General features: G+C 42.0%; 1 protein-coding gene across 3 annotated transcripts in view; it reads left to right on the top strand.

The window, feature by feature from the left end:
• PPP2R2A (protein phosphatase 2 regulatory subunit Balpha) overlaps positions 1–15,305 on the top strand; it is a gene marked incomplete at its 5' end in the record, with an annotated part of 103,370 nt that overhangs the window by 37,091 nt on the left and 50,974 nt on the right. The window contains one exon of one of the 3 annotated variants that reach the window (XM_081090991.1): positions 5,039–5,171. The exons of the other annotated variants lie outside the window; for them this stretch is intronic. Coding sequence (XP_080947117.1) covers positions 5,039–5,171 — 133 coding nt within the window. Of the gene's footprint in view, positions 1–5,038; positions 5,172–15,305 lie in introns of those variants that run through there. 3 annotated transcript variants of the gene reach the window in all.

Here is a 15,305-nt window from a genome sequence, read left to right as displayed (position 1 = left end):
TTGTCCCTTAGCCCAGCCTGCACCCTCTCCAATCTCGGACCCTTTGGGGGATGTCGACTGCTGGTTTAGGCCTGATCCCAGGATGTCTGACTGCTGGGATCGGGCCTAAACCGGCAGTTGGACATCCCTTTCACAATCCTGGACCGCTGTCTCCTAACCACTCACCCGCGTGCCTGCCTGATTGCCCCTAACTGCTTCAGCCTGCCAGCCTGATCCCCCCCTAACAGCTCCCCTGCCGGCCTGATCATCCCCAACTGCCCTCCCCTGCTGGCCAGATCACCCCCAAGGCTTTTATTAGTATAGATGTGACCCTTCACAGAAAATTTCACTAACCCTGCTTTACAATAAGGGATTGACGATTGACTCATTGGGGCCAGGCACCAAGATTTCCTTTCTTTGAATAGTGGAGGGAATAATTATCTTGTCTATCTTGTTGCCCTGAACATCAAATGAGATAATGACTTAGAAAAGCATAAAAGCACCATATAAAGACAACTGTCTTTTTCATATACTGAAAAGCCAATAAAGTGGTAAAATGAAAAACGCTATTTTTATTCTCCCCCTGCCTTCCTTTACAGCCTTTATTTAAACTTTGAAATTTAGAAAAGTTTCACTCCTATTTTCATTTCTTTACATTCAATATTATTTTGTATTAGTTTCAGGTTTATTAGTTACAGAATAGTGGTTAGGTAATCATATACTTTACAAAGTGTTCCCTGATATTTCCAGTACCCACCTGGCTTCATACCGTCATTACAACACTGTTCACGCTATTCCCTATTTAAGTGACAATAGGTTTACAGGTTCCTTTCAATCTTTCTTTTGTGTTGCTTGCCCTTCCTTTTCTTTCTCACTTCTTCCCTCATTTTCTTTATATAGTATCTCAATTGGCCCTCAAAGCTCAGTGAAGGTACTGGGACACGCTTAACACATTTTACAGAGCAGGAATCTGAGGCCAATTCCAGTTGGCTATGGAACTGGACTCCTTGCGCAGGAGCCCTCACAGCCGGCTCTCCGCCTTTCCTAAGGGACAGCCGCGGGGCAAGCAGAACAAACCTCCCCGTGAGGCTTCCAAGCCTCATTCTCCAGCACCTCTTCATCATGGATGCTCCACATTCTTTCCTCTCCCCCGCCCCACCCCATTCTTTACTGCCTCTTTTCTCGGGAGCAGGTGGTAGGCTTGCACTCACTGTGCAGGTGTGCACCCCTATGGGGCGGGGTGGGAACTGGGGGCAGGGCGGGCACAGGCTTGTTTTTGGGCCAAGGTGGGAGCAGGAGTCCTGGCCTCTCAAAGTGTGTAGGCCGCAGCGAGGCCCGGTCAGCGCCGGGAGCTTCACCAAACTGCCACAGTGGGGTACCCAGCAGTGAGGTGCTCCTCCACTGAGGTGGCGCTGCCCCTCCACCCCCGCCTCAGGGCTGCGAGTCAGCGCCCCTCCGCCTGCAGTCATCGCCTCTTGTTTCTCACCTATTGGGGCCGATACAGAACCTCACTCTCTGCAGGCAAGGCAGATCCCCACCCGCCAGCAACCTGCCCAGGCCTGAGCCCTCTCCAGTGCACCCCACCTTGGCGCCGCTCTGCGCCCCTTGGGCCGCCTGCCTCCTGGCCAGCCGCTTCCCCGAAGCCATGGCGCTTGCCCAGGATCGCCCATCAGGTGGAGGCCTGTCTGTGCGCCTGCAGACCCCATGGCCGCGGCTCCTGGCAACCACTTTGCCAAAGGTTCCTCTACCTTCAGGCTCTCTCCTCAGACCCCTGGGAGCTTGGCTCCCGCGGCCCAGCCCTTCCGTGGCTCCCTGCAGCCCCGCTCAACTCAGCTCACCTGCTGCCCACCTATCAGGAAGCTGCCAGTAGCCTTGCTGCGGGCAGTGTGGTTCTGGGGCAGGGGCTGGGGTGTGGGGAGCAACTCCAGTGAAGTTTAGTAAACCCCAGGCCCCCAGCCCCTCCTTAAGCGGAGCCCAGGGCAGGCTGGGGCCTGGGTCCAAACACTGAAGCTGTGGAGGCCCCGCCGCCCTGGGCCTCACACAGGGGTCCTGGCTGGGGGCGTGGTTTAGGCGGCTTGTTCGCACCTCCAAGCCCCCCGCAGCCCAGGGCCACACACAAGGCGGCTGGGGGCGTGGTTTAGGTGGCTTGTTCATGCAGCCAAGCCCCCCGCTGCCCAGGGCCACACACGGGGGTCCCGGCTGGGGGCGTGGTTTAGGCGGCTGTTCAAGCCGCCAAGCCCCCCACCACTCAGGGCCACTCACTGGGGTCCTGGCTGGCGTTGGGGCTTAGGCGCCATACGGCCGGACATCAGCTCGAGCTGGCCCTCCCTACCTGCAGTATGCAAATTAGCCGCCATCTTGGCTGGCACTTAATTTGCATATCACCCTGATTAGCCAATGGGAAAGGTAGCAGGTGTATGGCTAATTACCATGTTTCTCTTTTATTAGATAGGATAGTACTTAGCACTACCTAATACATTTTATATTTATGATTCATTGTTGTAAAATGCCCCATCACTAGAATATAAAATCCATGAGGGCAGGGACTTTTTTTCTATTTTATTTAGTCTTGTATCCCTAAAACCTAGAAATACTAGCATGATCTAGAGCAGTGATGGCGAACCTTTTGAGCTTGGCGTGTCAGCATTTTGAAGAACCCTAACTTAACTCTGATGCCATATCACATATAGAAATTTTTTGATATTTGCAACCATAGTAAAACAAAGACTTATATTTTTGATATTTATTTTATATATTTAAATGCCATTTAACAGAAAAATCAACCAAAAAAATGAGTTTGCGTGTCATAGGTTCGCCATCACTGATCTAGAGTGGCAGGGATGTAATAAATGGATTTGTTGAAGGAATGACTCTCTTGAATGAACAAAACAACAAAAATGTACAAGATTTATAAAAAATTTGAGACCAATTTTTAGAATTAGAGAAATAAACTGTTCAAGTAAGTGGGGGGGAAAAAAAAACCTGAATGTTTAATTCTCTTTTTCAGTGAGATTCATGAAAGAAATTGCATCTTTGAAAATGGAATCATATGAAAATAATTTTAAATCATTTGAAAAAACATGATTACAATAGTTTAAAATGGAAACATGAATTGCAGTGTAAATACCATTTAAAACAAGATAAGAAAATTATCATCTTGAGCAAACTAGGCTACAAGAACCAAGAGGAAAGGATACAAAAATGAAAAAGATGAACAAAAGGAATTTTCTTTAAATTTATTTTTCTGTAATACCTATATCATGTATTTCTATGGTTAAGAGTTTTGGTGAAAGCAGTCATGATATAATCTTTTGTATTTAGCCAATGGATATTGTTGGTTTTTTAAAATATATTTTTATTGATCTCATAGAGGAAGGGAGAGGGAGAGATAGAAACATCAATGATGAGAGAGAATCATTGATTGGCTGCCTTCTGCACACCCGCTACTGGGGATTGAGTCCATAATCCAGGCATATGCCCTTGACCGGAATCAAACTCAGGACCCTTGAGTCTACAGGCCAACGCTCTATCCACTGAGCCATACTGGGTAGGGCTGGATATTGGGTCTTTTTTGTAACCTGAAATTATACCTGCCATTTAGATGATGTTAAATAATACTTAATGTAAGGTAAATATTTATTTACTAATGGTATCAAGTACCAGCATGAAGACCTGGATGTTATTATTACTTTCATCTTTAGAGCTCCACACCATATCAATTATCGTCTTACTTTATATACTTCATAGGTGTATTTTCAAATCTGTACACTTTGTTCTCTTTTGCCTTTATGCTTTTGTTTCTTCCTCTGTTAAATGGATATATTAATACAACCAGTTTTATAGGTTTCTTGAGAGGATTACATATCTTCCATACTATAAATGCATTTTAAATGTTGACTAATGATGATAATATTGTTACTGTACTTTATTGGATTAGATCACTATCATTGTGTGCCAGGATTTCTAGAGTAGCTCATATTGATCTCCATCCTTCCCCCTGCTTACCCATCTTCCAGTTCCCAGTCCTCTTCACTTGACGCTGAGTAATCTAACAGCATATCTAATTGGATTGCTCATATTTAAAACTCCCTAATGGACTCCATTTTGCTATTGGGATCAAGTTGATGAAATTTCTGTAACATCCTTTAAAGAACTATAGCCTCTTTCTCTTAATATTCTGCCCCCTTTTACCCAGTTAATAGGTGAGCTGGAGGAATCCTATCAGAAAACAAACTTGAATTGGGTGTGAATCTGTCAAGACAAACAGACAGTGAAGTGCTTTCTGGTTCTTGAGCATGGCCCAAACAATCCTAGTTTATAATGATTTTAGGCAGATATTGTTAACCAGATAGCCATTCTTGCTACAAAATTTGCTTAATAACGCATGCATAGATGTGCAGGAGCTTGTGTAGTACTATTTCTTTGTATAATCTCCATGAGAAATTGCAATATAAGGCAATTTAATGCAGTGATTTGCTTTGTGAAATTATGAGCCAATTAAAAATTGGTGAACATCTAACCAAGATGGTGAACTTTAGTTTTAGAATGATTCATTTAAAGCTTCTCTTTTTAACATTATATATAACACTAGAGGCCCACTGCATGAAATTAGTGCAAGGGATGGGGGGGTCCCTCAGCCTGACCTACACCCTCTTGTAATCTGGGACCCCTCAGGGGATGTTGAACTGCCAGTTTAGGCCCAATCCTGCAGGGAAGGCCCAATCTCGCAGGAATCCCTACGGGATCGGGCCTAAACCAGCAGTCGGACATCCCTTTCGCAATCCAGGATTGCTGCCTCCTAACTGCCTGAATGTCTGATCGCCCCTAACCACTCACCTGCCTGCCTGATGACCCCTAACTGCCTCTGCCTTGGCCCCTGCCACCGCAGCTTCATCCGGAATGACAGCCAGAAGGTCATTCGGCTGTCGTGTCTAGTTAGCATATTATGCTTTTATTATTATAGAAGATTAATACACCAAGGGTTGTTTGTTAAGATCACAACCTTTAGGCTAAATGTATTAGCAACTATTTATCTTTCTGTTCTTTGTTGCAGGAGGGTATGGTTCCATTCCATTTTATCCATACATGGTATCAGATTATCCGGGAACAAGTTAAAAAGAAGGGAGACTGGTTCCAGAACACATCTCTGGAAATTACCCTATGGACCCTGACTCTCATGGCAACATTACAATGTAGGTTCTGTATGAGCATCTATAGCCAGTGAGTGGTCTTTGCTGAGCTTATCACATAACATGTTCCCGTTCTGAGTCAGAGGTTTAGAAAAGGTTATAAAGGGCCATTAGCACTTACTTCGTTGTGGGAAATTATGGTATAATCGAGGTGATATTTTGCTAATAGACATAGGGGTGCAGAATCCTCTCCTGAACAATCTGGCTTCAACCTGAGGCCTTTTTGGTGTCTATGCAGGAAAAAAAAAGGCATCTGTAACACTGTGCCTTTAGTTTGGGCTTTAGCTTCAGGTTGCAGTGATCTAAGTTGGAGCATGTGGAGAACTTTTTATCTAGGCTAAATTGGCTTGAATAGCCTAGAAACAAGTGAAGTTAAATGCTTGTTTCTACTTTGCAACAAGGCCCAAACCCTAGCCAGTGTCATCTGCTTATCAATGCATCTAACCATGTGCCTCATATAAGGCTCATATCTTTGTATTTATTTATGTTTAGCAACTCCATCAGGTATTTAAAGATGAGGAAACTAAGCCTTTAAGGGACTGAGTTACTTCCTCAGAGTCATATATAGACAGGTGAAGTGGAGGTTTGGCAGTCTGATTTGTCGTCATTTCCTGTACAACTTCCCTATAGATGTGGCCCCAAAAATGTGCTACAGGTGTATATGGTAATGATCCCTCTGTCCTTGGCGGTGGGTGCCTGAATGGGAGTTTAACTTGACTAGAGTTTCTAGGCAAACATGAACCAGCCTCATCTTAGCATTATACTAGTGAGCCATACAAATCTCTACCTTCCCTATTTGCGCCCTGATATGGGGAAGGCAGATTCATTGGCCTGCTACCCTGAAAGTACCAAGAGTCAGCAAGAGGGAGCATTTGCCTCCAAATGCCTAAAGCTATCCTCTTTTCAAGATACCTAATCTATGCCAGTGGGAAAGAGAATGAATGTTTGAAGAGTCACAGGAGTCTGGAAGGGAGAGAAGAAATGGTTAGGGCCTTCTTCACTGCTGAGGAGCAATAAATTACTAAAGGGATGGCACACATTTAACTTACTCTTCACAGTGCTGTAATAAACTGTTCTTAATTTTAAATATACCACCTTTGTAGGAGAAGTCCTGATCTTTGGGAAAAGTAACAAGAACTTTGAGCTCCCTCTAGAGGTCAACAGTGATAAAAGAGCATTATAGTTGATCTATAGGGAAATAACTATACTTAAGTCTACCCTACTCCTTTCACAAGAAACTAACATTTTATAGATGCTTTTTTCAGGAAGGTATTTTCTTATATTGGGGAGTAATTTATTACCTTGGAGAAGAAATTTGGCTTGATCATATTCTAATTAGTTATGTTGAGCCAATCCTGAAGTTTGCCATATAGACTATATATTGAACTAATAAAGGAGAAAAGATCATGAAAATTGATCATGTCCAAACAAAATAGCATGCTTCTTAATGGGAGCCCTGAATCTGAAACAAACTAGATTAAAATGAGAATTTCTGTGCTATGGTGTGCCAGAATGTTTTGACAGCAGTCCTTGCCTTTAACAGAGATAAAAGTGATCAGTATACCTGCAATGTTCTCACCCTCACCTCCCCAACATCTGAAAGAAAAGCACAGTGAGTACCAGAAGATTCATATGAAATCCAACTTGCAGGGATATGGAAAAACTTCTAAGAAAGCTAACACATAAAGTTTCTTAACTTTTAAGTACCCTAGTTTACCAAGTGAGAAATTATTCCAGGACAGAAATCTTAGTTGCAGTCAGATTGCTTCTCTTAAGAACTCACTGAGAGAGTTCAATTCTTAAAAACTTAGTATATAACTATAAAATGAAAGAAATAATTTAATATGTGGTAACATTGAGAATATATGAAAGTTACATGTTTTTAAAAAGTTGCAGAAGTTTCAAGAAACAGAAGGATGGGAGCATGTCAAAGGAACCCAAGAATCAATCTGAAAAAGCTCTCAATAGCCAAATCTGGGACAATTTGAGCAACACATTAAGTTACATTTGTGTTTGAAATAAATATCCATGAGTTTATACTGATAAATGATTGGACAAATAAATGGGGGAGGGGGAGATAAATTTCCCATACAGAAGAACTCCAAATTTATGTAGATACTCGGGGCAGTGGGGCGGGTGGGGGTGGGGGGAGCTTAATACTCTCCCTACCCTCATCCCTTGAATGTGGGCTGTACTTAGTGACTTCCTTTCAGGATACCTTCTGTGGGAGCAGGTAACGTTACAGGTTTTCCACATCCTGGCAAACTGTACCTTGGCCAGATTGTCAATAAGTCATATTGATAGATGTGATAAGAATGACATTTCACCTTGATCTTCCTACCACCAAGTCATAATTATAGTGTGGTCATGGAAAAACACCTGACAAGAACAAATTGAGAGACATATCACAAAGTACGTACCTGACCAAGTACTCTTCAGAACTGTCAAGATCATCAAAAACAAGAAAAGTCTGAGGAACTCTCAGACTAGACCAGTGGTTCTCAACCTTCCTAATGCCGCAACCCTTTAATACAGTTCCTCATGTTGTGGTGACCCCCAACCATAAAATTATTTTTGTTGCTACTTCATAACTGTAATTTTGCTACTGTTATGAATTGTAATGTAAATATCTGATATGCAGGATGTATTTTCATTGTTACAAATGGAACATAATTAAAGCATAGTGATTAATCACAGAAAACAATATGTAATTATGTATGTGTTTTCTGATGGTCTTAGGCGACCCCTGTAAAAGGGTTGTTCAACCCCCAAAGGGGCCGTGACCCACAGGTTGAGAACTGTTGAACTAGAGGAAGCTAAAGAGACATGATTACTACATGGACTGTGGGATTCCTGGATGAACCCTAAAACTGAACAAGGACACTAGGGGGAAAACTAGTGGAATCTGAATAAAGTGTGGAGTTTAGTTAATAATAATATTCTATTGTTTTTCCTTGATCATGATAAATGTACCTTAGAAATGTAAGATGTAAACAATAGAAGAAACTAGGGAAGTATACGGCACTTCCTGTAATATCTTTGGAACTCTGAAAGTCTAAAATGCTAAAATAAATTTACAGAAAACAAACAGATTCTTCTCAGCTCTTTTATATAAGTTTTGTTCAGTGATGTTTAAAAAATGGGGAGTTTTTCTTAGATGTATATACATTATCACTTGCAATTAAGTAGTTTCTGACTTTTATATATAAAGGATGGGCAAGATCCCATCTCGTAAACATGAAAATCTCCAGTACCATGGTTTAGGGCTGTAACAGTGGTGTGACAAGCTGAGCAGAAAGTACCATGCTTCACTGTCTCAGTTCTATTCTGATCTCATAATTGATTGGCTAGTAACTTACTGAAAGTATCTTGCATTAAATCACTATTTTTATGAATTCCAGGTTTAAAAGAAGTAAATCTGAGACTCATTTTTGTCAGGGTGTGATGTCTAGCGGAGATTCATGGTCATGGATAGAGTTACACAACATTAGCAATAAATTGTCATTTCAGGTCCTCGGTTTTCCATGTTGGAAGTTTTCTGATAAAAGCATGTTGTTTTCCCCCAGTTGTTACTGTGATTTTTTTCCTCCCCCAGTAGTTTAGAGTTTATTTAAATACCTGAACATATGTTGTATATGCTCTATGAAAGAGAAGTTCTCTGAAGAGAGAGATTGCCTTAATTTATGTTTCTTTGCAAATGAGATATTTGAAGTTCATAAAATTAATTGACTTAGTAGTACTCTTGGTCAAATTAATACTTAAATAGAGTTGAGACTACATCTCCAGTTACCTTGTTGCACTTGCTGATGGTTAATAAAGAGCCAACCAAGGCTTGTAGAAAAAGGGGTGAAAAGAGAGAAGGATTTCAGGGAAAATTAGAGCAAAATGTGAAAGGAGTATTGGCAGAATTAGAACATTTGATGTTTCTCTTATATTCTCTAACACTTTAGACTAGAGGTCGGCAAACTGCAGCCCCTTGAGTGTGGCTCTTCCACAAAATACCACATGCGGGTACACATGTGCAGTGTGATTGAAACTTCATGGCCACACTCAAGGGGCCAAAGAGCCACATGTGGCTTGTGAGCTGCAGTTTGTCAACCACTGCTTTAGATAATTTAAAGACATTAGTGAGCATCTTTATATCTTTTTTTTTTTTTGGATTATTTCAGGGGGATCACTTCTGGAACTGACAAAGTTCCAAGGGAATGACTACTTTGTGGCTTTTTATACAAATTATGAAATTCTTTTCCAAAGTAGTATGTATATCTACAATATAGTCAAATATCAGTTTTTTGAACAATTTGTATTTTTCCTGTAGCTTATGAGATAGAAAATAGTGTTATATTAAATTTGATTTGGCTATTTCCTTACATTTTACCAGTATTCTTTTGTGAATTGTCTTCCTGTGTTCTATGAACTGTGTTTAGAAATACAAGTATTTTTCCTACTTGTCTTCAGTTATTGTGTAAAAATTGCATTTTTAAAAAATGCTTCTATAGACATTATCCTTCTGGTATATTACTACTGTTACAGAAATGTATGACTTTAACCCCCCCCCCCCCCCACACACACACACCTTTTCTTGCCCCTTTAATGGCCAACATATAAAAGGGCTGAAAGAATTGGGAGAAGAGGAAAGGTGGTATTATAGGCAAGGTAGACAATACACCTAACTAAACGAGACGTGAAGGTGAGCGTAAGTATTTATATGGTAGGTGTAAAACATTTAACCTTCCTAGAGAATTTGGTGAATGCCATAGTACTAGAAAGTAATATTGGGGGAAATTGAATGCCAGGATTGCCCCAAATCTTATGGTATTCCTTAGGGCAGTGGTTCTCAACCTTCTGGCTTTTTAAATACAGTTCCTCATGTTGTGACCCAACCATAAAATTATTTTCGTTGCTACTTCATACTGTAAAGTTGCTACAGTTATGAATTGTAATGTAAATAATCTGATATGCAGGGTGGTCTTAGGCGACCCCTGTGAAAGGGTCATTCGACCACCAAAGGGGTTGTGACCCATAGGTTGAGAACCACTGCCTTAGGGGAAGGCAATGTATAACCAGTAAGTAAAACATCAAATTAGGAAGCAGTGATATAGTGACTACCACATTCAAGATAAAAAGTTCCATCACTTTAAAAAGTTTCCTGTTCCTTTCTTTGAAGTCCACCTTTGTCCCACCTTTAGCCCCTAGCAACCACTGATCTGTCCCTTTCCCAGAATGTCAGATAAATGGAATTATATGGTATGTAGCCTTTTGAATTTGGCCCCTTTTATTTATTATAATGCATTTTGAGTTTTATCCATGTTATTGCTTGTATCAGTAGTTCTTTTTATTGCTGAGTGATGTTTCATTATATGGTTATACCACTTTTTGTTTAGTCCTCAGTTGAGGATTGCTTGTGTTGTGTCTAGTTTTTGGCAGTTATGAATAAAGCTGCTATGAACATTTGCGTTCAGATTTTTGTGTGGACATAAGTTTTCATTTGACTTGGGTAAATATCTAGTAATGAGATTTTGGGATCACGTGGTGTTTGTTTTAACTATATAAGAAACTGCCAAACTTTTTTTTCTCTCCCTAAAGTGGGTGTGCCTTGTTACAGTCATACCAGCTTATGTGAGGAGTTCCCATTGCTCAATATCATCAGTACCAGGGGCTGTCATTTTTTAAAAAACTTAGTCATTTGAATGGTGTGTAGTGGTATCTTGTTACTTTCTTTACCTTGTAGAAATTCATTTATTGCCAGTTTTCATGTTATTATCATGCTAATGATATTAAGCTTATGTTACTTGGTCTCCCTGTCTAAATTCTAATTTCATGATGCGTCAGTGTTATACAAATACAATCAAACACACTTTGTAACTTTTGTTTTAAACTCATTGATATAAGATAGACAACATTTTTTCTCAATACAAATGTGTTATTTTTGTACTGAGCCTATGAAATACACATGGAAAACGTTTGGAAGGATATGTCTATCCTATCTAATAATAAACAAACATGGTAATTAACCGTACCTTTGGCACGCTTCCCATTGGCTAATCAGAGCGATATGCAAATTAACTGCCAACCAAGATGGCGGCTGGCAGCCAGGCAGTTGACGCGAACATGAGGCTTGCTTGCTCCAGTGATGGAGGAAGCCAAGGTTCCCCGCCTGCCGCTGCCGGCCTCTGAGCTGCACTCTAAGAAACAATGTTGCAATTATAGAAGCTAAACAAACCCCAGAAACCTGCTTTCAGCCAGCCGGCCTCAGACCTGGAGCTGCAATAGTGTTTCAATTATAGAAGCCAAACAAACCCAGATACCTGCTTTCAGCAGCAGAGGTCTCAGAGCTGGAGCCGAGCATCAGAGCTAAAGCTGGCTCTCAGTTCCAGTGACAGCCATAGAAGGTAAATAAATCCCAGAATAAAAAAAGAAAGAAAAAAAGGAGAGGTTGGGAGCTTCAGTCACCCGTCAGCCTGAAAACGGCCCTCAGTCCCTCACCCAGACTGGCCAGGCACCCCAGTGGGGACCCCCACCATGAGGAGGGTGTGACCAGCTGCAAACAGCCATCAGCCCCTCATCCAGGCTGGCCAGGCACCCAAGCGGGACCCCCACCTGTGCACCAGGCCTCTATCCTATATAGTAAAAGGGTAATATGCAAACTGACCCTAACAGCAGAATGACTGGGAATGACTGGTCACTATGACACACACTGACCACCAGGGGGCAGACGCTCAATGCAGGAGCTGCCCTCTGGTGGTCAGGGCACTCTCACATGGGGAGCTCTGCTCAGCCACAAGCCAGGCTGATGGCTGCCAGTACAGCGGTGGTGGTGGGAGCCTCTCCTGCTTCCTCAGCAGCGCTAAGGATGTCCGACTGCAGTTTAGGCCTGCTCCCCACTGGCAAGTGGACATCCCCTGAGGGCTGCCGGGCTGCCAGAGGTATGTCTGATTGCCATGTTAGGCCCAATCCCCTGGGGAGCGGGCCTAAGCCAGCAGGTGGTCATCCCCTGAGTGGTCCCAGACTGCGAGAGGGCACAGGCGGAGCTAAGGGGCCCCCTCCTCCCCAAGTGCACAAATTTTTGTGCACCGGGCCTCTAGTATATATATAGAAGTCCAAGCAACCGTTACAACAGAATGACCGGTCATCCAGTCACTATGACACACACTGACCACCAGAGGGCAGACGCTCAATACAGGAGCTGCCCCCTGGTTGTCAGTGCACTCCAATAGCAGGAGCACCACTCAGCCAGAAGCCAGGCTCACGGCTGGCAAGCATTGCAGTGGCAGCATGAGCCTCTCCCGCCTCTGCAGCAGTGCTACTGAGTGGCAGCGGTAGGTGCAGCAGGGCCTGGATGAGTGGGAGCGGTGCCCGACCTCGGCTCGGGCTCCTCCTTGGCTGCCTGCCTCTTAGCGCACTGCTACATTCTTCATACCCCATTAGCCTGCAGTTACAGTCTTCAGAGAACAGTTGAAGTGCAGACCTCAGAGTACTCAGGACGAGCCTGATATCATTGCCAGGCTCCTGGAACTCAGCCTTGGGCATCGAGATCAAATCTCATCCCTTACCGATTGCCCCAGAGCTACAGAGGAAGGCAGCAATATAACAGTGGCCACAAGGTGGCGACTGACAGGGTAAGAGTAAAGATATGGATCTGAAGGGTGAGGGTGTGGGCAACAGAACCCCCAACCCCCAAGATCCCTAATTTTGTATTGTTCACCTTGGAGTGTCTCTTATCCGGCTCTGAGCAGTGGAAAGCATCCAGCACGGCCCAAGACATCCACTGGGGACCTCCCAGCTGGCAAGGTGTGACCCTGGCCATAGAAAGGATATTTGGAAATACTTTTTCAGGAAGCAGCAGGGAGGAGGACAGATGCCCCACACAACTTCCCGGCAGCTCACAGGGACCTGGAAACTCCCTGGGCACGTGGGTGCGGGCTCCCAATTTCCTTTCAATGTGCATGAATCCGTGCACTGGGCCACTAGTACTAAAATAACCATAGTTCTCTCAGAAGTGGGGTTCACTTGCAAGATAATCTTTTTTTACAAAGTAGTTTACTTGTAGAATTTTTAAAAGTAAAATTAATTTTAATTATTCCTTTAATCTGGGATTGATTTTGTAGAAATCACATATATAAATACATCTGATGTATATTTTGCAGTTTACATGAGTTTGCTAAAATTCATTTATTTATGGTTATGTTATCTCGGTGGTATTTCACATTTTTTATTTCAATTTTTATAAGTTGGTTAGCTTATAGTGATCATTGTATCTTTTTTACAAAAATAATGCTATTTTAAATATTACATAGTTTCCTATAAATCTTTTTAAGGTTTTTTTTTTAAATTTTATTTTATTGCTTAAAGTATTACAAAGAGTATTACATATGTCTCTTTTTTTTCTCCCCTTGACTTTCCCCTGGCCTCCCCTACCCCCCAGTGTCTTTTTTAAGGTATTTTTATTGCAATACTGATTTTTTTCTTTGCCCTTAAGATTACCAAGTGGTTGATTAGAACCAATAGTTATTATTCTTAAGCTAATTTTATTGTGGATAGGGAATGTGATTTTTAAATTATCAGTTACATTTTTCAAGTATCCCATCTCCATCCCAAATACCCCTTTCCCTGCCTTTTTTATTTTTTATGGAGAAGGATATGTCAATCTTCTATTATAATTATGACTAGAGGCCAGGTGCATGAAATTTGTGCAAGGGGCTCGGCTCTTGGAGCCCCGGCTTCATCTAGAAGGATGTCCAGTCTAATTAGCATATTATGGTTTTATTATTATAGATTTTTGTCAACTCCTCTCTTCCTAGTAAAAATCTTTGAGCATATTTATGAATTTTGTATCTTTACCTTACTTTTTATTATTACATGTAAAATAAACTCTTGTCCTATTAAATTCATTTTGACTTAATTTTGCCAATGATTTGCCATTTACTAGTAATGGACCAAGCATGCTAGCTATTTGGCAGTTTGCAGGACAATCGTGAGGAAAGAAAAAAATTGTCCCTTGATCTGCATGACTCAGAATATTCTCCCAAATGATCACAGTAGTGAAAAAAAACTTATTTTATCTTCTAAGGCTAAAACTAAACTTTTTTTTTATTAGGTTTGTTTTGTTTTGTTTTGCATGAGTTTAATGTGCAAACTTAAGTTTACTGTGTGTAAATCAAGGGAAGATTGTGCTGTGAAATATTGAAATTTTACAAAGAATTTTTCATTATTTTGCAGTCACATCACCAGTGCAAGGCTTATTGATGTTTTTGAATTGCCACTTGATTTGATTATTCTACTTACAGTGCCATTATGCTTGAGTACTTACATACTTAATTTTTTCAAATATTGCCCACCTTTTTTCATGGTACTGCAGTGACACATATGTTAGAACACTTGATACTATCCTGCAAGTCAAGTTATTTTTCTTTTTACACCCCTTTGCTTCTTTTTTAAAAATTACTCCATTACTGGGCCTTCACAGTTACTGATCTTGGCTACTGCACTGCCTCTTTTATTAATCCCATCCATTGTATCTTTTTTAATTTTATTTTATTTTTCAATTACAGTTCACATACATTATAATATAGTTTCAAGTGCACAGCCCAGTAATTAGAAATTACATAACTTACTAAGTGATCATCCCACTAAATCTTATAACCATCTAACACCATACATAGTTATTAGAATACTAGAGGCCTGGGGCATGAAAATTTGTACACATGGGGTCCCTCAGCCTTGCCTGTGCGCTCTCATAGTCTGGGGACCCCTTGGGGGGTGTCCACCTGCTGGCTTAGGCCAGCTACCTGGGGGATTGGGCCTAAGTTGGCAGACATCTCTCTGGCAGCCCAGGAGCCCTTGGGGGGTTGGCCAACTGACAGCTTGAGCGGGCCTAAGCCGCAGTCGGACATCCTTAGTGCTAACGAGGAGGCGGGAGAGGGGCCCGGCTTGTGGCTGAGTGGAGCTTCCCTTGTGAGAGCACACTGACCAGCAGGGGATAGCTCCTGCATTGAGCGTCTGCCCCTTGGTGGTCAGTGCATGGCAAAGCGACAGGTTGTTCCAGTCATTTCACCGTTGGGGTCAATTTGCATTTTACCCTTTTATTATATGGGATTATATAGGACTAGAGGCCCGGTGCATGAAATTCATGCAAGG

This window comes from Myotis nattereri, assembly GCF_964212035.1.
Source record: "Myotis nattereri genome assembly, chromosome: 5".
Taxonomy (NCBI): domain Eukaryota; kingdom Metazoa; phylum Chordata; class Mammalia; order Chiroptera; family Vespertilionidae; genus Myotis; species Myotis nattereri.
Note: the sequence above shows the minus strand (reverse complement) of the source record. Positions and strands in the feature narration are given on the sequence as shown.